The sequence below is a fragment of the Nasonia vitripennis genome, chromosome 1 (genome assembly GCF_009193385.2).
Source record: "Nasonia vitripennis strain AsymCx chromosome 1, Nvit_psr_1.1, whole genome shotgun sequence".
NCBI lineage: Eukaryota > Metazoa > Arthropoda > Insecta > Hymenoptera > Pteromalidae > Nasonia > Nasonia vitripennis.
This window is the reverse complement of record NC_045757.1, coordinates 8,376,232-8,400,201: the sequence shown is the minus strand read 5'-3', so window position 1 is coordinate 8,400,201 and position 23,970 is coordinate 8,376,232. Positions and strand designations below refer to the sequence as shown.

The following is a 23,970-nucleotide window of genomic DNA, read 5'->3' as shown; positions in this document are numbered from 1 at the left end:
CTCCGCAATTCCACACCCTAACCCAGACGCCGCGTGTATATATATGTAGAGAGAGAGAGAGAGAGAGAGAGAGAGAGAGAGAGAGACGAGAGAGACGAGAGAGACGAGAGAGACGAGAGATGTGCCGAACCACACGTGGGATGGTGTGGATCTCGTCTCTAGTCGAGCCGTTGCATATTCATCGATAGATTATTATAACCGGGGAAGAGGAGGTGGAGGTCTTCACGAGGCTTTGGGGGGCTGGGGGATGCTAATTCGGACTCGGGAGGTGAGAGGTACGTAACGCTGGTGGGAAGTGTCGAGGATTGGTACTGGGAGAGGGTGAAAAAGTTAAGGGTGTAAGAGGTGCTTCGACGTTGGATTGAATTGTTATTGTTGGTATAATTGGTTAGGGTCGGTCATGGCTATGGGTGGCGTTAAGAAGTTGGCAAGATTAAAGAACACCTGTTTCGGACAAACACACCTAAAACACGAGAAAAATTGAGAATTCTTTCCCGACTCACCAAAATAAGTCTCTTCCCATTATTCCATCGTCCGCACCTGTATATATACCTATACCCAACCTCTCGCGCGTCGCTCCCGCGTATAATAGTCCTCGTAAAACTCGTTGATTTACGACTGCGTATTAGACACATCGGCAGTGCACATCATATCGATAGGCCCTCGCATAGCCGAGCCGTGATTCACGAGTTCGCGACGCGTCGTCAGGTGTGCGATCGTATAAAAACGCGCGTCTATTATACTTTATTAAGAAGACGCGCGAGAGGCGTCGATACGTCTTTTGTTCGGGTAGCCAGGGAAGTATTGTTGGGACTCGTAAAAAGTCCGAGTCGATGGCTTTATTCGCTTTATTGTCATTAATGGCGTTGAGAGGACGCGGTGTGATGGTATTCGGATGGATTACGGTCGGCCGATGAATTCATCGCTACTGGGTGTAGGAGGTCTGCTTGGCTTTTGTTGGCTTTGTTGGAGACTCGAATGGGAAGAAAGGAGTAGAGGCCGATTGTTTTTTTCTCTTTGTCGTTTGGATATAAAGGAATTAAAAATCGTCGGTTGATGACAATTTAAAAAAGTTAAACTTATTATTCTCACTCGATAGGTATACTTCTGATAATCGATCGCGTTTATTATGGTTTACGTAGATCTTACACGTGCTGCAAATGCACGATAAGCCTCTAACAAGACGTATAATTCAATTTTCAAGAATTCAACACGCTGTATCTTTCTGTATCTAATTTTGCAGTCCTCGGCAGAAAAATACCAAACTTACACGCGCGCGGGTTAATTGAAATAAGACACTTCCTCGCCCGGCCGCCGAAAAAAAATCGCAACATCTAATTATCACGAAAGCCAATATGCGCTGCGGCAGCGTCGAGAACAAAAAATTTAATTTTTCCATCCGTAGAAATTGCAGCGAGAGAGCCAGCGTCGTCGATTTATCAGCTCGATCCTATCGTAATGGCGCGTCGATTAAATTTTCCACGTCGTCACCCCTCGTCCGCAGCTTATCTCCTTCTTCCTCTCTCTCTCTCTCTCTCTCTCTCTCTCTCTCTCTCTCTCTCTCTCCCTCTCTCTCTCTCTCTCTCTCTCTCTCTCTCACGGCTCTCGCATATTTATTTCGAGGCTATCGAAGGTTTTAATAACGCGAGGCAATCACTGCTGCCTCTCCCCCCCCCCCCTTTCGCGTCGAGCAGCCTGCAATAAATAATAACCATTTGTATCGGATTCTAATTATCCGACCTAAACAAACAAATAAGAGGTAGCCTGAACTGCTGTTGCTGCTGCTGCTGCTGCTGTGGATTGAGAGGGTCGAGCTCCATGGCTGCCTGATTTAAGGAGTGTAAGACCGCCCACCTCGATATTGCGCTTCCGATGCTGATGGTGCACTCGCACACACTCTTTCTCTCTGCAGCTGTTATAACTGACGATTGGCTCGTATATCGATGATTGCGATGTCAAGCAGAGTAATCGCTGGGTGGCCTGGAAAAATTGACGGGGAAAAAGTTTCGATCGCGATCAGCTGTGTGTTACTGTATACTTGTATATTTCGTGCATAAAAAATCTTTCAGTTATTAATTTCGAATTAAATAAACTGTGAATGAATAAACTTCATAAAAGTTTCAAATAACCGTTAAATTTACCGTATACGCATGTTTCTTGATACCAACATCAATTTAATTCTATTAAATACCAGCGCCTCTAGTATCGCAACATTTTCGATTGCAAGTAAAACATGAATAGGAAAATGCATCATTTGATACTGAAGAAAGTTGAGCTCGATTCACCCAACAACAGCAGCAGCAACTCACAGTAGTTCGTTACCATTGGACCATTAGCGGGCGTAACGCTGTTCGAGGAGTCCCAGAGGACTCTAAGTAAACTCCGGACTAACAAGTAGGCGTGTTACAACGAAATGATCTACCGATCTTCGGTTCCTATAATTTTTAACCACCGTTTCAATTTCATTTACTGTATCACTGCTTTCTCTATTAATTCGATCCTCTAAATTGGTCCCTCGAGTGATAGCGGCTTTTTACATCTATAGATATCTACTGGTACATACGAAACAAAGAAGACGAAAGTATTAAGATGTAATCTGCAGTCGAAAAAACTACATAGCGAAGCTCCTATCGAAATTGCGCAACGCAATCAAAGTGCACAATTCCGCGCGCATGAATATATTTACATCGGCAAATTACCAGGGCGCGCAATTCAAGTATAAATCTCTCATTCAATTTAAAACCCCCATCAATAGCCTGCAGAAAACGAAGCCTCCGTCTCGCGTCGCCACTTCCACACACACATACACTGCCCCCGTCTCAATCTCCTCGGATACGTATATACACACCTCTGGAGCTTTATAAAGCAGCGATACTTCTTCGCGGTGTATAACGAAGCGGGCGGCACCCAGCTCTCCATTACCCCGCGCTAACAGTCCCAATCCGCCCCCGAAAATATTAACGCCTCTGATTTATGCTCGTAATTATCCCTCGGTTATATTTTCGCTTCAAGCCTCTCGGCTTTATCAGCGGCAGCACCTCTCGCCGTGTATTGGAACAACTCATTATTTCGCGTATCTTCGCCCCCGTGCTGCTGTTGTTGCTGCAGCAGCAACGGCAGCTTTCTTATTCTTCGTACGGCGCGAAACGCGCGTGATTTATGCGCGACACTCGTTTAATTTCATCGCGCGAGCGCGGACTCGCTGCGTCTATCTCGCTTGTTTGCTTGTCGGACTTTATGAATGAGCTTTGTGAATTGGAGAACGGGAGTCGCGTCAGAATGCGTGCGCTTTTTTTCTTCTGATCGCTCGAAATGGACGCTGTTGGTTATTTATTACGGACGAAGATTTTGATCTGATGGAAATTAACGCGCTTGATTTCGGTAATTGTATGTTATCCGGATTCTCCAGATTCTTCGAATAACTGTGATGGCCCTTTTCCGGCCATCTATTAGCCAAAGAATCAGTCCTTTGTCGCTCATCAGCACAAAAAAAAATTAAATAAAAGAAAACGTCCACCCATTTGGCAATAAAACGATCTAAAAATCCAAAAAGCGAGAAATCAGACTCCCTTGAAACTCCCACACGTAAAGCAGCTCCGAAACCGATTTTTACGAGCAAGACCGAGAGAGAAAGCGAGGGGCGCCAACGCGGCGTCATCTCGCCGCGGGATCGTTTTTCCGCGGGTCCCCGTATGCAGTCCGACCTTCCACAGGATATGTCCTGCGGCTCCGCCCTTTGTGTATGTGTGTGTGTGTGTGTGTGTGTGTGTGTGTGAGTTAGTCTTGCGAAAGAGGAGCCGAGCTGACCCGACGACGACGGCGAGGCATTTATACGTAGGCGCCGACGCAGCAGCCACCGCGTTTACGCGGTTCTTTTCTTCTCCCTGCGCTGCTCCTGTTTCAAGGCGGGAAAGTGTTGCGAGCGAGCTGGAATTCGTGTGCTACGGAGATCGTCTGGAGATAGATCGGTTTTCCCTTTTTAAAGGGCCTTTGTTTGAGTTTATTGCTGGTCCGGTGAATTTTTGGAATGAGGTTGGCCATCGACTACGGCACAGGTAGTTATCGCTTAAAAATACGAAACATTCTAGTTGGCATCTATACAAGTAGGTTATTCTGACCCGGTTCGACCAGAAACGTGTTAATGCTTTGTACAGTTTTGTCCCTGATTCAAACGAAACTTTGTACTCGCGTAGACATATTTACCAGTAATTAAAAAGCGATTCTTCACACTATCTCCGCGATACGCACACACTCGTGCTTTGTAACGTTCACGTAATCGTATCCTCCAATTAAAGTATCCCGAACACCTCATTTTTCAAATTCCCCCCAAAACTCGAAAAAAAGAGCCCGCTACACACAAAAGCCATCATATTCACGCACGTTGCTCGAAAAACCCGCACAATCTCGCGATTCAAAAGCGAGATAACGTCGGCTAAATCATAAAACCGTAGGTACACCTACGAAAACTCAGACCCATACACTCACAGTCGGCACCGGTACTAATTAGCCAAGCGAGACGTCGTCCGATGGCTATCGCAGCGTCGACGTCGGGCCCAGCACATGTCCCGAACATCCGGCGTTAAGCATATAGTCGTCCGACGGAACTTGAACTCGCGCGCGTTCCCGGGATTCGGGAAAACACGTGTTGCCACTGGCTCCGCGCAGTCGTCAAGTTTTTGTTGCGGCTGCGCTGAAAGATACGAGAGAGGACGAGGCACACGCGAGCAGAGAGAGAGAGAGAGAGAGAGAGAGAGAGAGAGAGAGGCGGTTCGCGCCGTCTTGCATCTGCTCTACATTCAGGAGGATTTCAATGTCCGCGATAAAATCTGATGAGGTGATAGACAGGAATGACAGGCGTTTTCGGAGCTTTTTGCATACGTAGGTACGGTTTAGTGTGTGGATTTACATAGCAGATGTTTATACGCGTGTATGCTTTCATTATTTCTCGTAGAGGATTAATAAAAGGTAAACACGCGAGCGGGCACGTACAACAATATATTATGTAAAAATACCAGGAAATGATAATTAGCCAATCCATTGAGAAAGAGCGAACTAGTTCATGAGAAAAAAGAATTGCACGCGTACGGAAGAATGAAGAGGCAGCTGATGGAAATAGAGAGAATCACACGTTTGTTTATAATAATATACGGCAAGCGTATATGTGCAGAGCGCAAATACCGAACGCGTAACGCCGTGACGTGTAAGCAAACGGTTCGCGTGTCGATTCCAGCCAAAGATATTTTTTTACCTTGCCGTTGTATATCGCGATTTGCGTAGGAAACAAAGCCATTGTTTTCCTGGCTTCTGTATGTATATGACACGGGGGCCTGATTATTGACGCAATTTCAGAATGTAAAGCGCGTCCGGACGAGCTGTATTGAGCGTTCGCGTTTTCCATTCTCAATGGAAATATTTTTCCGAGGAGCTTGTCGAACATTGTTTTTCGGCTCTGCGTCGGTAATTAATTAATTTCAAGCATTGTCAAATCGCGTGCGTGTAAACGTTGTTACTGCGATGTTTAAAAACAGAAATATTAAAAAAAAAGTCAACAAAGCCTCGCATATATTCTTGCAGTCCTCGCGTTACCTATTCATTAACGCACGTGAATTTAATATTCACAGTCGGACGGCGGAACACCCAGTCTTCATTCGATGACGCATAGCGGCCACCAAAGCTCTAGCCCAAAACAATCGACCTCCCTTTACAGGAGATCTCCAAAAGATGTTGTTCCGGGTTCGCGCGTGAACCTCTCGCATAGCATTCCTTATGAGTCCTTCTCCTCTTTTCGTATGCGCATGGCGAAAGCGCGCCGGGCGCAAGGAAATTCGGTAATAGCGCCACAAAGCAGAGACGCGCCGTAGAGTATATTCTAAATTTGTTTTTCGACTGTACTATAATAATCGCTATATCTTCCCTCGGCATATTAAAATTAATTTGAGTGTATATTCGGCGTATCTCCGCGAGAACGTATTCCCCCAAGAATCCTTAAAAAGACTTTGAAAAATGGTCAGAAGAAATCTTGCTCTCTCGCCCCCAAATAAGAAAACGAAAAAAAAGAAAGAAGAAAGGAGTCGCAACACACGACTCTTGGTCTCCTCGTCGCCGAGTGATGAATTCCAAAGTTCCTCATTAATATTTCAGTGTCAGCGCTGCGAGTTTTTGTCATTTGTACGCCGCGACCAGTGGGTGTGCCTTCTCGACTGTACGAAAAACCTCGGAGAGTGAGGCAGACTGCCGAATCGTTTTTCGGTCTGATGGGCTAATTGCTGCTGCGTATATAAACTCGATGCTCATTACGTTTCGTTTATACTATAGCATCATATGCATACATATGCCGCGTTTCTTTCGCTCGATGGCTATCGTCGGCAATTTACACCTCCTGCGGGTGTGTTTTGCTTTTTGCTCTTTCTTTCTCTCTCTCTCTCTCTCTCTCTCTCTCTCTCTCTCTCTCTCTCTCTCTCTCTCTCTCTCTCTCTCTCTCTCTCTCTCTCTCTCTTCTCTCTCTCTCTCTCTCTCTCCTCTCTCTCTCTCTCTCTCTCTCTCTCTCTCTCTCTCTCTCTCTCTCTCTCTCTCTCTCTTGACAGAAGGCTATGAAAAGTTTATTGGGTCATAAAGATCCGCCGATATGACTAATTTTCTACGCGCAGACAATGAGAGATAGGGATGGTAGAGGTATACAGTATACACGTGATTGCGGTCTTTTGTGCACACGAGATCGTAATTAGCAGTGGCGAATTAAATACGATGTTATTTAATGTCTTCATTTTAAAAACTCATCGTTGCTTAATTACTTGATTGTGTGCGAAGTGGACGGGAGAATAGGCGGCAATTAGAGAATGATAAATCTGGATACGTTATGTTTTCTGATATTTTTAACAATAGCCTTTTGTCCGGGATTTATTCTTGCTTTATCACATAAATTTCGTAATTGAAATATGCTGTGGAAGTACGGATCAACTCCAAAGGCCAGAACTCTCGTTTTTGTTTAAGCCCAACGCCTAATTAACTCGGAAGAGCAGCTTAAAGGTATCCCATTTCTCTTGAAAGAAAGCCAGAGCGCAGCCTAACACGTAATTAACTGAAAGACTGTCAACGCTCAACCTGTTGTTCAGTCCCGAAATATTATCCAGCCGTAGGATCGCGATACTGCGGCCTTTAAATCCTCCCCGTTTGACGAAAAAATATTCACAGCCGTTCTTACCTTGTTAAACGCGACCCCGAATCATCCCCTTCTTATCTAAAACACTCGGATGATCCCCTTTGTCCCCGATGATCAGCCAACGCACAGCCATTAGCGCTCCTCCGGTGCACGACATCGATACGTGTGTGTGTCCTCAAAGCTATATAGCGCGCAAATGACCAGGTTTTTCGAAAGATCACTATCTGCTCGGCCTCTTTGTAAGTGGCTCAAATAGCCCCGTTTGGATATCTATACGTGCAGCTTTCGGAGGAGTGGGCTGGTGCATAGTTCTGGTCACGGCGGAAATTTTTGACGGAGGTCCGTGTGCGAGAGAACGCAAGCTAATGAATGGTTGCTGCTAATTGACGGCTATCCGTCAATCTTGGAAATATTTTTGTAGTTTATTGATGAGCCGTGTGGACTACTGCAATGATTTATTTGTCGGGATCTCTCTCTCTGGGGCACGTAATTTTATAAGACTAATAGATTTGTTCTGAGCCGCGCTGCGAGCAACTTCGTAAAACGGGGGCATTTTTACGAATATTTATAAGTCTTCATAAATTTCGCGCGGTTTAATTCGACGTGCTAACGAGTCGTTTAATTGTTACGACGGAACTAACGAACCGAACCGAACGCCTCAATTTAGTCGCGCAGCGAACCAGATGTCACCGCGTCCTCGAGCCATTATTTTATTCTCGAGTACTTTTATCTTTACTACGAGAGAGAGAGAGAGAGAGAGAGAGAGAGAGAGAGAGAGAGAGAGAGCTCCGTACGAGGCATCACCGCGCACCAGAGGCCAAAAAACGACACCTCCGGCAGCAATATTGTCTCTCCAACGCGCGCGACATTCGCTCCTCAGCTTTTCAGGCGCGTTAATACCTCTATTAAGCCAAGAGCTCTTTCTCTCTCTTAACGATCCGGTGATTGCAACTGAATTACGAGTAATATTTCTCATTCAAAGTGACTTTTTAACAGCTGATAGCGATAATGCTGGTGAGTCGGGCTCCGCTGCTGACCAAACAGAGAAATAAAAGCCGCAGGAACGAGCGCGCGCGCACGCGGACCAACAGGGCGAGGGCAGGAAACGCGGTGCGTAAATAACTGGAAGAGCGAGCGAGAGAGAGAGAGAGAGAGAGAGAGAGAGAGAGAGAGAGAGGAAAGCCAGGCTGAAGCAGAGCAGAGGGAGAGAGAGAGAGAGAGAGAGGAGCACACGATCGAGGTCTGCGAAAATTTATTGCTGATTGTTTTTCTTTGTGGTGCATAGTCGACGTCGCATGCGAAGAGAGGAGGAGGAGAGAGAGAGAGAGAGAGAGAGAGAAGGTTGGCTCGCGCCGATGTCGCGACTGAAATGTATACGGCTGCTGCTGCTCTGCGCCGGACCTGGCGCCACGCGAGAGAGAAAGAGAGAAGGAACTCTCTGGGACTCCCTCGTTAAACGATCGTTATACCGGAGCGAGATTGGTATCTCTCCTTCCTCGCCCGCCCGAGAGTGATCCTCTCTCTCTCTCTCTCTCTCTTTCTCTCTCTCTCTCTCTCTCTTTCTCTCTCTCTCTCTCTCTCTTTACGGATAGCTATGCGGTCGAGGGAGGCTGTGCGCTGTGCATTTGCAGGACTCTTATAGACTGCAACAGAGATATACTCTGGCGACTTGTGATTTGATGTTGTACCTATACGTATGAGACAGATCGGCATCTCGATTATCACCGATTTCGTGTATCACTCGGTTTATTTTCGATTTAGTGAAAATACGTCAACAAAGCGTGATTTAATAAGCTTTTAAGTACACTGCTTTGTTGAAAACGTCAATTCAATGAAATCTCGTTAAAAATAAATAAATGCCCAGCTTTGTTCGCTCGTTCACATACGTGCAAAGTAGCATCGGGCATATCCGCCCCGTATGAGAGCCGTCGAATGAGTCGCTTTTAATCTGCGAAATTGACGGGCTTTTACCGTATGTATACGAACAATCGATATATCACGAATATATCACCTCTATGTACATACTGTATAATTTCGGCCGGAGAACCAAAGTGTCGCACTTAATAAAGAGTCGCACTTCGATTTTCGAAATCCTCGCGGTCATTCGACGGAGCTGTCATTCGATGATCGGAACGACTGACGGCGCATTTATTTTCAGCCCTTTTCATACAGTCGCGGAGAGCATCAGCGGGGGAAAAATTGCGCTGTCGATCGGTCAGCGTGTCCGGCAATCGACGAGACTGTCGAGAGATGGAAATTAACCGCGCAAATGCTTTCGTTTTGTCGCTTAGTATGTACACCGCTGATACTGCCGACGGTGTTATATTGACGGATTGGACATTTTAGTTTTATTGGAAAGAATTCGCTTTATAAATTTGTTGGAACTGACTTTCCGGACTTAAAATTCTAATTTTGGAAGTAAACGAGCGATTGCTCGGGCCGCTTATGCTATTCACTGCAGTTTTTAGACATATTCTCTTAAAAATAAATATAAGAAAAGTTTCTCGCGTCAAATCCGAAAATTGCCTACTGCATAACAGACACTATATATATACGCAACAGCCAAACTTGGCGCATGGCGCTCTTTTTCGAGATAAGCGATCTTCGAGTTTTTACGACTGCACCGTAATTTATTGCGGGGTAATTGCGAGGTAAAGGGCGAGAGAGCTGGAAAGAAGAACGGACGCCAGGTCGCTCTCTCTCTCTCTCTCTCTCTCTCTCTCTCTCTCTCTCTCTCTCTCTCTCTCTCTCTCTCTCTCTCTCTCTCTCTCTCTCGTAAAATATGAAATCGGCTGGCGCTAAGTGAAATGTACACGCCCGAAATAAGGCGCATTAGCTAAGTGGAATTTACGAGCGGCGGGTAATTCTTCGGCCCTCCCACGCAAGGTAGAGAGCAAAAGAGGGAGAGGGACGATCAAATCTCGACCCTGCTATACACGATGTGCGAAGATTTTAGGATCTTGGTAAGCTTTTTGCGGCTCAGGCTGGCTGGATATTTGCATGAAACTTTATTGTATAATTTAACGAATCATTTGATTTTGCTTCAGCATTTCAGCTATTTTGATTGGCAATTCCATGTACGCAGTATTTTTTTCTTGTAGAATGTATTGGACAATACAGCATTCAGCGCATCGCGAATACATCTCGCTAATTATTCGCGAACTCAAACATATCACTCGTAACAACAATCGCCGTACACAACGCTATTCATATACACTGTAAAATCCAGGAACGAGCCGCGTCCAATTATATCCCCAAAAAAGAATACACCTCACCGGAAGCTCAAAACGCAGCGAAAAAAAATAAACAAAAACAAGCTACTCTATAGCCCCGGTGTAGTATATACATATTTTCTGGCCTCAAGGTTCCTCTCCCCGCCAATTATTTCGAGGCGCGCGCCCGCGAGCGCTTGCCGCCCATTATCGGATGACACGCGCCTGTGCTTTTATGTTTAATTGATATTTTTCGTAACTCCCGATGAAATCCGCCGAGGCCGAGGGGGAAGGGGGACAACGGCAACAGATATAATCCGCGGCTCGACACTGCAGTATAGCTCTCGTTAAAACGTTCGCGGGGGCGAGCTTCCGAGCCGATGCCGATTGGCCGAAGGCAGACGCCGTGACTTTTCATTCGCGGTCTCACTCGGCCAATCGGAGCTTTTTTGGATTTATCGACGAGAGCGGCTTTTCGCTTTTCGCCCGCGGGAGATGTGCGTGCGCGAAGTTTCGAATTTGCCCGGGGATCAATTAACGGTTTTTGCGCGCTCGTGCGATGTTTGGATGGATGATTAAAATGTTGGCGAGCTTTCGTTTGCGTATGTATGGTTTCGGCGGGGAGAGAGCTTTATTTCGAATTTCGCTGATGAGGATGCGTTATCGGCCAGCGAGTTATGTCGTAAAAGTCGCAGATAACAAATGACGCGTGAGAGCTTTCTTGTAAAAGCTCGAATCACTCCGACAAGACATATACTCTAGATTACCGCTAGACGAAATGCAAACAATGATTACGCTGATGCGCAGGAGAAATAAAGTAGTGCCGTAGACGTTATCTAAATTAACATCGCGGAGAGCATGAATAAGTAATTTATCATTATATTCAAGAGGCCTGCATTGAAAAGCACGTGTCACAACTCACCGGCACTTTGTATCATAACTGCCAGGCACACACATCAAGTCGACACGGCAGAAGCCTGTACGAACACGTGTTCGTTTAAAAGCAGAACACAGAAATCTAAAGCTGCGGCAGTATGTGCACACACACGCTTCAATCCAATCTCGCAACTCGCTCGAGAAAATCTTCAATCACATTTCACGGCGAAAGAGCAAATGCCCCATGTTCCTTGTCCGCAGCTGTATTTCCTATACACATATCCAGAGCCGGCGATTTCTCTCGATATCTCCATGGGCAAGAAGTGCAGAGTACCTGTCGTCCGTCCTCTCAATGGAGCATGTACTCGCGTCCATACTGTCTAGCAACGAATGCGTACACGCATCGCAGCTCTCCGCCTCCTTAATCCTCGTAGAGGTTCATTAGCGCGGCTGTGTCCTTTGATTAATGGGCGCAGAGATCGGCGATCGCGCCACCGGTTTTTCCTTACAGATCATTTCAAGAGAGAGAGAGAGAAGGAGTCGCTTATCTGGATGGTCGTTAAAATGATCCAATGCAATGTATATAGTCCGCTACGCGCTACTTCCTCTCGGAGATATATAGGCGATTGATTTCGGCGATGTTGATGCGCGCGCATGCGTGATATCGGTTTGAGGACACTGAGGTACACGGCTGCCTAATGGCGGGGACATGCAAGAGATAAAAGTTCGAGAGAGTTCGGTGTTAAGAGATCGATGGTGGCTTCGACGCTTTTTATAGTTGGTTTGGGCTCAGGTGCAACTATACAAATTTTCACGTTTTATAACTCTGTCACTTTTTTTTTGAAACAATATATTCAACTCCTTGATAGTAAACCACCGGTGAATTTCATTGCGCAATCGTCGCGCATAAAGAATTCCCAAAGTGTACCGAAAAAATTTAATATTTTCCTATCGCGTGCCTCTTCTCGAGTTATAGCCTCTATATTGACCCAGCAGCTCTTTCGGAATTATTCATGAGGTACGCGTGTGCTGCTGCAAAAGGATCGCTTCCGGAGAAAATTCGAGATCACGGTGGTCCGTCGGCACGACTCTTTTCCGTTTCTACGGCGGCGGTATACCTCTTGTCCTCTGGTCTTTAATCTGCTGCTCGAAATCTCGTCGCGCCGGTATTGTCTCTTTTGAGGTTTTGTTTGCTCTGTCTTCGTTATCGAGGATTCGTTTTTCGAATTTGGGATGATCGATCGGAGATGACGAATTTGGCTGGATGTACATGAAAAATATTTTAGGACGGAGATTTCAATTGCGTAATAATTCGGTGTGCGGTCTCTCTATAACGTTAGCCGATGATGAATTTTTTACTACGAAATAGAAATGGTACCGATCTTGAATAAATTATTAGACATGATACGTTTCATCCTAAGTGTACAAGAGCGTGAATAGGGATGATTTATTTCAATTTCGTCCGCTCAGTCTTTGTATCGAAAAGTCGATTAAAAAATTCAAGCGAATTCATTATTCAAATAGAATCTGTGAATTTCTCCCTTTCGAAAATAAAAGTATTCGCTTCCTTACGCTTTATATACACCTCTTCGATCAAAGAGCCCCAATCCGTCACCTAATGAATACAGCCCCGAAGTAACTCGACGACACTCCAGCTTAATTTAACCCATTGAAATCTTTAAGAGCTGCCTCGGGGTTAATTCGTTTGACGAGACAATGGCGTATCGCTTTACACGCTGACTCCTCGTTTATTAATGATCGCCGGGCTCGACTCGCTCCCCAAAAGCCAACACCGGTTCCGGTTCTTTCTTGCCGTACCCTCAGTCCCCTCTTGGCGTTCGTTTGTTCTTGTCTTCGCGGTGAGCCGACTTGTAGAGTGTCCTCTTCGGCACCTTCGTTGCGGACCTGTACCCATGGGAAACTAAAGGAGTAAAAGAAGAAGAAGAATGAACGAGTAGTGGGGCAGCGCAGAGACATTAGAAACATGAAAATAGTTTCAGGAAGATTTTTAATCGGCTGGTACCGGATGCTTCGGACTAATGCTTACTGACCCACACTTACGATTATAAACCTTTCACGCATTTTCTAAGCGAACACAATAGCCTCATTGTCCATCTTTGCATGTTAACCTCCCGAGCCAACATCCCTCTAAACGCAAACCAGAGTCAGACAAATCCGACAACTAAGCGCCAAAATAGCTCGACAACGAATCCGCTGACCAAAAAAGCGTCCCTTCACAACTGTACCATACCACTACAAGGGGGGAAAAGATAAGACCATAGTGGCTCTCGCGAGGGGAACAAACGACTCGAGGAAGGATGGAAAGAATGGCGCCCACGCTTTATGCTAAGCGATCCCGGCGCGACAGCGGCTGGGTGGTCTCGCCTCGCCCCACCCACAACCCCGGCACCTTACGCTTACCGATCTTGAGGGAATGGCGCGCTCTCCACTCGCGACTGGCCGCAGCGATCGTTTTTCTCGTCGCGAGCCTGGCTACACTCCTCCTTCTCTATACTACGACTGGCTTTTCGCGGGGAGAGACGGAGAGAGAGAGAGAGAGAGGTGGACTTATTTCTCCGAGGTCTGGATTAGCGAGAAATCGGCGGCTGAAGCTGGCTGTGTGTACTGGGGATATCGTTGAGTTAGGGGATGATGTTTGGATTCAGCATCCTCGCATCATTCCAATTGTTGCATCATAAATCTATTTCTTTTCCTCGAAATTATCCAGCGACTACCTCATTCCGTCGTGAATCTCACCGAGCATAAATCTCCTTTACACCTCCGCAGAGGAGAGTCTTCATCTAGACACTAACGTCATCCACGTCCACTATCAAGCACCTAATAACTCCATTCCGGTCTTCTAACGAAATCCGACACCCAGGAATGTCCGAAAAACCGCCGAACGAAAACAGCCTCGTTCAATAACTCATCCGCCGAAGCACCGAAAAACGAGAAATCAGAAAAACCAAGAAGAATCACAAGACTGCGACGACGACGGCGACGAGTCCGAGCCTGATGCACAGAAAGGGAAATAAACAAGAAAGGCGGAGGTGTGAATGAGCGTCGGCCACACGATGGCAACGCCTTTTCCACCCGCTTCCCTCTCGTGTCAACACCTTCGCCCGAGAGGCGCCTCTCGTCGTCATAATCACGATATTTCTCTCTCCGCCCAGAGACTCCTACATGTATTCATCTCGGCGATAGCATCTCGGATGTTTGGAGAAGCAAGAGACAGAGAGAGAGAGAGAGAGAGAGAGAGAGAGAGAGAGGGGGGGGGGCATTTTATATAACGCTGTAGCGTGGAAGCGCCCATTCATCCGATAAAACGCGGGCCCAGAGTCAATGGAACGACTTTTATGAATGACGGCGACAGCGCGGAGAGAGAGAGAGAGAGAGAGAGAGAGAGAGAGAGAGAGAGAGAGAGAGAGAGAGAGAGAGAGTTTGCTGACTCCTCTGAGAAGCTACTTGAAAGAAGGATGGTGTTGAGGGTTAGGAGACACTTTAGGAGTCGTGGAGTTTTAATGATGGCTAACGGAATCTCATCAGGCCGTCGATTAATTTTGTGATTACAGAACTGAGCGATGATGGATGATTATTCGGACGATGGAAAAACAATGACGCGACGTGTTATATACGGTAAAAAAAATCGTGATGGACGCCATCTACTATCACGATTGGGAGATTCGTTCCTTTATTTAATTATTTAATTTGAAGCGTTGCTTTAAATGAATCATCCGCAGGACTTTCATATTTTAATTATTTCAAAAGCCCTTTCACGCTTCATCTACAAAGTCAAGCCCGATATCCCTCAAAAGTGAATTCCTCTCCGAATCGCAAGAGCCACACTCGCGTTATCAACTTCCCGGCCGAGCTAATTTCGTATAGCGATCAAGCCGAGATTTTACGGCTAGCGCGAAGACAGACTCCCCCGGCGAAGAAAGAGAGAAATAAAAGAGAGCGCGAGAGACACGAGTGTCACGCGGAGACACTAAGTGGAAATTGTTGTCAAAACGCCGGGGACCGCAGCTGGCTAAAAGTCGAGGCCAAACTCTCTCTCTCTCTCTCTTTCTTTCTCTGCGGAACGCGTGTGTCGCCAGGGCCCGAGACGGGCCGTATATTTTTTCCAGCCTCTATGGTCTACACGTGGGCGTGTTTAAGGGCATACCTGTGAATTTTGGATTTTGTACCGTGTTCGTTCTTCTGTTTTTTGTGAATTTTTGTTTTGTTAAGAATGCTGTATTATTAGTGTTTTTAATTAACGCATTTTATAAAATCAAAATTTGCCATGCAATATTGTTTTTAATCGTTTATAATCAGCGCTATGCTCTCACGTTGTTACATTACGTTTCCGAGCACTGATGCCCCAAAAACTTCTTATCACTATTTTCATTAGCACCACGCTACCAGAAGACACACATGTTCACCGAGGCTCCATTCATTCCTTCATCCCTATCTTCCAATATCCTGCCTCTTAACATTCTCGTTGTTCCGAATATCGAAATCCGAGGCTACCGAACTTTTTTTCCTCTCGTCTCTCCGACACACGGCTAATTTCCGTATCTCCGAACATCCGCCCGATTATTACGCGATATACTCGTTTTTTTATTACGCAGCAGCGACGGCCGCTATGAAGTGTCTGTTCGACTTGGCTTGTTCCGAGATAAGAGCGACTCGTATTTATTTGCGTTATTTATTGACAGTCGCGGAGAGGAACCTCCGCGTTTTATGAAATTAATCTTATCTGCGCGCGGTTTTTAAGTCCGCGTGTCTGGCTACCACCTGTGTTTTGCTCTTTGCATGCTCCCAAACGAGCTGTATACACACTTGTCGGGGCCGTTTGGAGCTTATCGCTTGACAAACATAATTCTCGATATAATTGCTTCGATTTGTATGGTTTGCCACTTTAGCCGAGTGAGTGTGTCTGTGATATGTAAATGATTTTAGTGCTTTACGATTGCGGAGTCAAATGACTTTATCCGAAGATGCGTCGGCTTTTTTACATTAGTGCGGATTTCACGAACACAGCTGCTGCTTGTAAAAATCGAAATATTTGTTCGTTGATATTATGTTAATTATTCTGCTTGCTTGATCTTTGCGTACATATTTAACAACGGCGGTAATAGTGCAGCTGTATAATTATGTGTAGATTTAATATTTACTCGAGTATTTTAATTAACATGAACTAAATTACAATACATTATATACTGCATTTATCGTATAATTATGTAAGAAAACGCAAAGAATCTGAAACGTGAAGAATTTTAATTAAGTAAAACTGAACTCGTTAGATGTACAACAAAAAATCAACATTTATTTTTTATACTTCAGCTCAATATAATTTACGATTATTCATTTCATTCATTTATTTCAGGTAAGAGCCCATTAACCACACCTGCACGTTGTTAATTTCACCTAAAATCTTTCACGTGAGTGCGCCTTATAATATAATATTGAATACAATCTCAATATTCCATGTCGACGTCAACAAGGCACGTCGAAACTCTCCCATATATAGCTGCTCTCGAAAAGCGAATAAGAAACCTGTCCGGAAACTTTTACGTCCGTCAGAGTTGACGCCGAGGAAAGTACGAAAGAGGCGGGAAAGGGTCGCGCAATAAAATCCGTTCATTGTTTTTGCCTCGCCGGGATCTTTTTTTGCCTTCTTCTCTTTCGAAGCCCCATCCTTGCCAGGAGCAATATAACTTTTAACAACCCTGACGGTCTGACTTTGTATCTCAGGCGCCAGTAGTTCACCAAACTTGAGCCGAGAGATCTGAGACCGTATCCGCCGGGATTCTTAGATCGTGTTTCTTAATACGTGTTAAAGGTCTCTTCTATTCTATAAGCATAGCATTTTTTTAATTTGATAAAACAGAGACGAAAAAAACCCGAAAAACAAACAGTTGTAAGTAATTCATTTTTTATCAGAGCTCGGTCTCGTGTCGTGTCTCCGTCCGATAAGCCGTCGAACGGACTGCGCGCGCCGAAAGAGCAAGGTCGCCGGTCGTACACTTTACGTGTGCGCGTTTTCGCCGCAGGTTTCTCTCCCGGCGAGGCATCCGTTAGACCCTCGTAAATACGCTCTTTTTCACAGTTCCTTTTGTCGAGCTGCGACGACTCTTCGCTTTCTCTCGTCCTTTATCTCTCTCTCTCTCTCTCTCTCTCTCTCTCTCTCTCTCTCTCTCTCTCTCTCTCTCTCTCTCTCTCTCTCTCTTTCTCCATACTTCGACTGCGAAGGATTTAATTTGACCGAATGCACCGAACGTTAAGGCCGAGAGGAAGAGAGAGAGCCGATCCTCTCCCGATCCTTATCGGATGCTTTATCATATCCGCCCGACGACGAACGACTTGTCCGTGCTCTCGAGCGCCTTTCCGGTTCCCCCCGTCGTCTTTCTCTCCTCCTTTTCAGCTTCTTTCGGCCCAGGTACACTTGTTCCCCATATACCCGAGGGCTTCGGAGGAGGATTTTTCGAGACTGTAGGATGTTGGTTGTTTTTTTTATCTTCGAGTCGTTTGTTTTGTTGCTTTTTAATGCCTGGCTAATTAAATTAATTGAGGAGATCGGTTTCACGGTCGGTGTCGGGTGACCGACGAAATTCGGACTTTTATCGGGACAGAGAGTGCGTACTTTGTCGTGCTTTATGGGGTATTTCGATAGGTAAGTGGACAATATACGGACGCACTTGCGTGTGGTAATAGCGACGTTGATCAGATTCCACCTGTTACTTCTATGCCAAGCTTTTTGTGGGTCGCTTGTAGTTGTAATAGTTTACATTTTTAATTATTTAAATTATTTGAATTTAGTACTTTGTAAAAAGAGTGAAGTAAAAATGTCACCCGCAATACGGTAGATCTTGAGAAGAACGTATGAATTCCGATAAAAGGTGAGAAATACACCTGGACGTTGCTGTCTAGAACGGCTAATCTCGAGGGCTGTAGCTGATGGGTATAACGAGGCTGCAGTCGTGTCTTCAGATAGTAAACCTCGTAAATTTTGTTTCTAGTCTCGATAAATTTGGAAAATACAAAATTTTCGATGTGAAATCATAAGAATCATACTTTATTGCATGCAGTTTAATTTTATTTTCGGGCGGAAAATGTGTCAAAATAACGATAGTTTTAAAGCTAACTATTTTTTTGTTAATAATAACAAAACAAACATTTGAGCACAATAGTGTTTTACATTTTTCTAATTTAAATTCTAAAGAGTCAACTCAATAAAATTAGTCATTGCCAATGTCCTCTGCTTTAGGCTATTGCAAACTAGTAGGGGGTGGATGACGCGTCAGTCTAACAGCCAAGGATTATTCTTGATAGTGTCCGGATCTCTTTCCCCATAGTCATACAAGATCTCTTCCCCAGTTGATATTTCTCTTGATGCCATGAGAAATACGCGAGGTTTGGTATCGATCACCATCACTTTGACTTTTGCATTACTATTTTTCGTTGAATGGTTAACCCAACGCCCTAGACGCCCGTCATCTTTAGTTGCATCGATACTATAAGATTTAATTTTATTGAAGTTTATAAAAACTCATGTTCAAAATTGTAAAATGGTCGAAAATAAATAGCAGTATACTCACAACCACTTCTTGTCCATCAACCTGAAGCTAAGAAGAAAGTTCCCAAAAGATTCGTCTTTTGCGTATTTCGACATTCGCTTATAGCCCACAGCTTTGCTAATTAGTTCACCGGTGTACTCCACAATGTATTCGTTTATTGCAAAGTTTTTGGTTGTCCTGATACCCATTCCTTTGCCTCGGACAGGCATCTTTTCAAGTCCATTCTCGGAACCATTTAAAATTTTTGATCTGATGATTTCTGAATCAACTTTTGAAGAGATAACTTGCGAGCTTTTGTTCATTGATGTCTCGTTAGCTTTAGGCGCTGCAGAATAAGGATTAGTATAACTGTACGTAATAATATATGTGTACTGCATTAATTTATATTCATTTTATATATAGTAAACAAATGTGAAGTATTTACGAGTCAGTTCGTCATTTGCTTTCGTTTTAACACCGGCGAAGCGCATTTCGCTCATCAAACCGAGGCCTTGTATAATTTGCAGTCGTTGACTGATAAGAAGATTTTTCATTGTTTTAAATTTCATATTCCCTTTTAAAGAGTCATAAATAACTTCCTGTAATGATGGAGATAATTCAAATTCAAAATTTTCAATAAATTGCTGAATTTCATCGCGCCCTTGCGTACAGGAATCAATGGCTTGAACCAGTTGATCTATCAACACTCGCCGCTTCGGTGCAATAATATTTTCACCTCGCTTCAAACCTGACAAATATAATTTATTTATATACAGAATGTAACATTGCCCGATTAATGTAAAATAATAAAATTATTACGTACGCTGAAAATCCTTCAGAATTTCGACGTGATGAATCTTGATGAAATGCTTCAAAGACTCCCAAAATCTACGGCAGCCCTTGTCATGGCGCTTATACTCTTTTGTGCTAAATGCATTAATTTCATCCAGGCTTAATGCTGCGATATCTAAAGGATCAAGATCATTGTCTACAATGGTTCTGATAATAGCTTCGTAATCTTCATCATTCCATTCTAGACCATCGCGAGTCGTGGGTTGAGGTTCATCAGACATTGCTGACGTACTTGACTAATCCTGTAACCATAAAAAGAAAAAAAAACTAGTTAAGTAATAAAAAAGTACATTTGTCATCTTCTTCTTTTCGAATGATATTACAAGTTATGTAAAATTTCCTAACAGCAGCTACTAGTTTAGAAACTGCTCGACAAGCAACTGACAGTAGCGTTGGAATTCTGAAATATTTGGTCAATACAAGCAGCTGATCATAATAAATACTCGTGTCGATCGAGTTCTTGTAGTTGGTTCGTATGTAAATAAAGCTTTGAGACGTCTTTCCCATATTAGAATCTTTTTCTCTTTACATCTTATGAAATTAAATTAAACCGAATTACATTAACAATATTTGCAATTGTACCTTCGTCAATAGTTTCTCGTGAGTATTTAGATAAAGCCAGCCGCATTGTCTATGCGTCACGAACCTGGGCATTTTCTGTTTAAAAATTCTTTCTCACTCCAGAATCCGGATAGCAGCGTGTTAACTCTCGTGTTTCTTGATTAAAGGCACGTCGTGAATTGGTGAAGTAGTTTTTTCTCGCCTTCAAGATTAGGCCCGCTGAGCTGCGAGCGTTTAATAAATAAACACGGTTTTTCGAATACACGAGAATTCAGCCGCGAATGGCCGAGTTAGGTTGTTTGGGATTTCAAAAGCACGGATTTCAGGCGAGTTGAGCGATTGTTTTATCGGGAGTTTCACTATCCTACACAACTCGAGGCTTGTTTATACTATCGACAGATTTTTTGCTGTTCAGCATTGACTTTAGATCCTGAAAGAAAGAATGCCGATGTCAAGTCCAAAGTCAAATCATCAATTTTAGCGCGTATGAAAATTTATAACCGTAGAAGGAAGCGTAACAACAAAACGCAAAGTTTATTCAGAACTTGTATCAAATTACGAATTCTTAGAATGTCAATCCTATAAATTTACTTTCTCGTATCTCGTCGATTCAAGCTTAATTGGTGTAAAATTCAAAAATTGTCCGCGCAATAATTCAGATACCCGATACCCACGTTTACAAATTAACACTCCTACGCCAAAGCCAGCTTTACAATATTACATCCAGCCTCGAATGAATATTTGCATTATCTAAAATTGAAATGATCCGGCTAAATCTTAACGAAGCGCAGCGCAATAAAAGAACACCGCCGAAGGCGCACACGTATAGGAGCTAAAACAAAAACAGGTTCAATGGATTCCCCTCATTGCCCCTCGACATTTCTTCTCTCTCTCTCTCTCTCTCTCTCTCTCTCTCTCTCTCTCTCTCTCTCTCTCTCTCTCTCGATTCGTTCATCCGCAAGAAGACGCGAAGAGAGGGAGAGAGAGAAAAAAGAGAGAAGAAGTTCCGCGCTCTTCTCACGGCGTTGTATATGCTAATGCGAGACGGATGTCTCTCCTTCGCTCACCTCGTTCTCGTTCGGCTTATTTTTATTGCGCTCGGACTGTGTGTCTTCTTGCTCGCCTTATCTCTCTCGCGCGCCCCCTCATCTTTTTTTTCGAAACACACGCACGTACACTGCACACACTCGCTCCTTAGCCCCGTCGTCGTCATATTCTTCTTCTTTTTGATCCTATTTTATTCACACTTTGGCTCTTATCAGATTTTTTTCGTACATTAGGCGCGGAATTATAAGAATTAGATAAGGAATCGAAATTAATCGTTGGTGGCTGAGGAGGGTTCACAGCACGAGATTTATTTTTTCGAGAGAGGTCGCGAGTGTCCGAGGCTACAACTGTGTTTGGCAAAGAGTCGAGAAAAATTATAATCATTTATAAGCAAAGAAAAGCCACGATAAAAATGTTAAAATTGAAAAATCTTTCTGAGCAACCAATCCCTCCCCTATCCTAGAGCCCATTTCCCATCTTGCAGTAACGTCTCACCTCCCGCGTGTGACATTTGGCGAGCGCGTGGGCGAATCGTCTCTCTCTCCCTCGAAACAGCGGGAGACTTCGCGTCGACGGATCGACGCCGCGTATTATACACGTGCGGAGTTCTGCCGCTAAGAGAGAGAGAGAGAGAGAGAGAGAGAGAGAGAGAGAGAGAGAGCCGGATTTCGCAAGTCTATGTGTACGTGCGCATGGGAATATCGTGCGCTGAAATTATGGGAGAGCGGCAGCGAGCGATCCGAGATTTACGGTGGGAGTCGATTAAAAATCGTGTTTTGTAATATTTTGCGCCCTGCCGAAATCGTTGTTCATGTATACGTATCGCGTGGATTATTCGTATATGATTTTACCGCTGCGGTTCTTTGCTCTTTTTCATCGGCAACTGATTTATCGTACGACTGACTTGTAGGTGGGGCTGTGCTTTGCGGTGGATTAGAGATTTTGAAATGAAAGGTTTTTACGAGAAATCCTCGGCGTAGACAATGGGTGTATACGATGTTAAAAACGACTAGAAGAAACGTTTCCTCTTCAATCATCGCTCGGACGAAATCATTCTAAATATGTATCTCCGCGAAATCCTACCACGCACATCCCTCTCGGACTAATGCAACGACATCTTTCAATCCCTCATCGCCTGGTAGATTTGTAACACGTGTATAAGACAGTGGTTTACGATGATTAGTACGTTTATATACCGGAGGACGTTTCCGCCAACTAAAAGATACATCCCCTCTCCGCTCTCGTGATCCTCAAGCAGGACACACGCCCACACTTCTCTCGGGTGATTTACGCCGAGGCTCTCGCGTGTTTGTAAGCGATAGAAATGCGGTCGAGAGAACTCTCCTGCTGCCGTTGCTGCTGCTGCGATGACGCGCGTAGTTTGTAAGGACACGTGTAGAGGGATATCGGCGGTGCCGAGGGGCCTCTTCGCTTTTTCAGGAATGGCTCGCTTTCGACGTTCGCTTGCGCCGAATGCGGGATACACTTTGTTGACTGATCTATAATCGCATGTCAGATATGAATGATAAAAAAATTGAAAAATTAAAATCCAGAACGCGGTCAAACAAAAAATCGCGATTCATCATCCCTCTCCTAGAAACAGAAAGAACCTCGCCTATAGTCTAGTAATGCACTCGAAAATTCCTCGATATACCCGCGAGACCGAAAGATGGACCCCGGGAAAAACGAGGTCGAGGCCGCTCGTAAAACGCATATACGACATGCAGGCGCATGGGTCGATGCTCAGGGGCACGAACTTCTAATTAGCGAGGCGCAGGGGGCACAAAACCGCGCCGACGTCCGACGGATGACAGGAATATCCGGAGGATCTGGAGACTGTTAGCGCCAGCCTCGTAAATTGAAGGAGCCTTCCCTCGTTCTCGTGGTTATTCGTAGAGGCGCCAGAGTAGAAATTTTTCGGATTTTTTCTGTCGGGATTTTCGACGCTGATGCCGGCACGGAGTCGCTTCATTTTTTGTCTGAAGAATGCCGGGGGTACAGAGCTTGATTTGGAATTTAGAGGTAGCTTTTGGGGGTCCACCGAAGGTAACATTCTAAACTCGACCGAAATTTTAGAATTCAATGTTTTTTATCACAAAATTCAGTAACACAAGCGTCGAAAAGAAACACTACTCAAATCTAACATAATACCAAACACCCATAACAACGTGTTCCGTAGTTGTTAACAAGACACAGTCCACCCCGTCGATTTTCCTTGAATCGCAGGCCCGTTAAGCGGGAAAGCTTTCATGGCAGCTCGCGTTTCAGGAGACTCTCGTTTGTCGGCAAGTTCGAAAGATGCCTGATGGCCGCTCATGAAAAGCCGCTCGCGGGAGCAACACGTGCTGGACGCATGTCCGCGCGCGTATATCCTTCGGCGCGAAATACGACGAGAGAGTCGTCGTCTGCCATTTCTCTCCTTGGTTTTATGTAGATTAGTACTGGGAATCGTGACGATTCTTGAATGAAATCGACGCGTGAGCCCTGCGTTGAAGCTTGAATGGTTGTACGGGGTCGTTAGAGACGGCATATGTAGTTAGTTGCGAATGGAAAGCATATTTAAATGTAAAATTAATTTGAAGAAGTCAAAAGTCAGCGAAGAAAAGTCCCAATTATTCCAAGAGCTTGCTCACAAAGAGGAAATTCGGAACAACCAACTGAGAAGTTTATAAATCGCTTCCAGGCTTTTTTTCAGCTTCCCCCTCGTGTACTCGCCTATAGA

General features: G+C 44.7%; 2 protein-coding genes across 10 annotated transcripts in view; one reads left to right on the top strand and one right to left on the bottom strand.

Moving 5' to 3' along the window:
- The window catches only part of LOC100121368 (ankyrin repeat domain-containing protein SOWAHB), a 110,616-nt gene that overhangs the window by 20,803 nt on the left and 65,843 nt on the right, over positions 1 to 23,970 (top strand). The gene's annotated exons all lie outside the window — the stretch shown is intronic.
- On the bottom strand, positions 18,307 to 20,289 carry LOC100677939 (histone-lysine N-methyltransferase set-1-like). Of its 2 annotated transcripts, none has more exons than XM_003425005.3 (5): positions 19,964 to 20,055; positions 19,612 to 19,882; positions 19,234 to 19,536; positions 18,831 to 19,134; positions 18,307 to 18,746 (listed from the first exon to the last, which is right to left on the bottom strand). In XM_003425005.3, the coding sequence occupies exons 2-5, from the start codon at positions 19,859 to 19,861 to the stop codon at positions 18,533 to 18,535; spliced, it is 1,071 nt and encodes a 356-aa protein (XP_003425053.1). In that variant the 5' UTR covers positions 19,862 to 19,882; positions 19,964 to 20,055; the 3' UTR covers positions 18,307 to 18,532. The 2 variants fall into 2 exon arrangements, with proteins under 2 accessions (XP_003425053.1, XP_008216628.1); XM_008218406.4 differs by lacking the exon at positions 19,964 to 20,055 and adding an exon at positions 20,223 to 20,289 and having other exon boundaries at positions 18,392 to 18,746.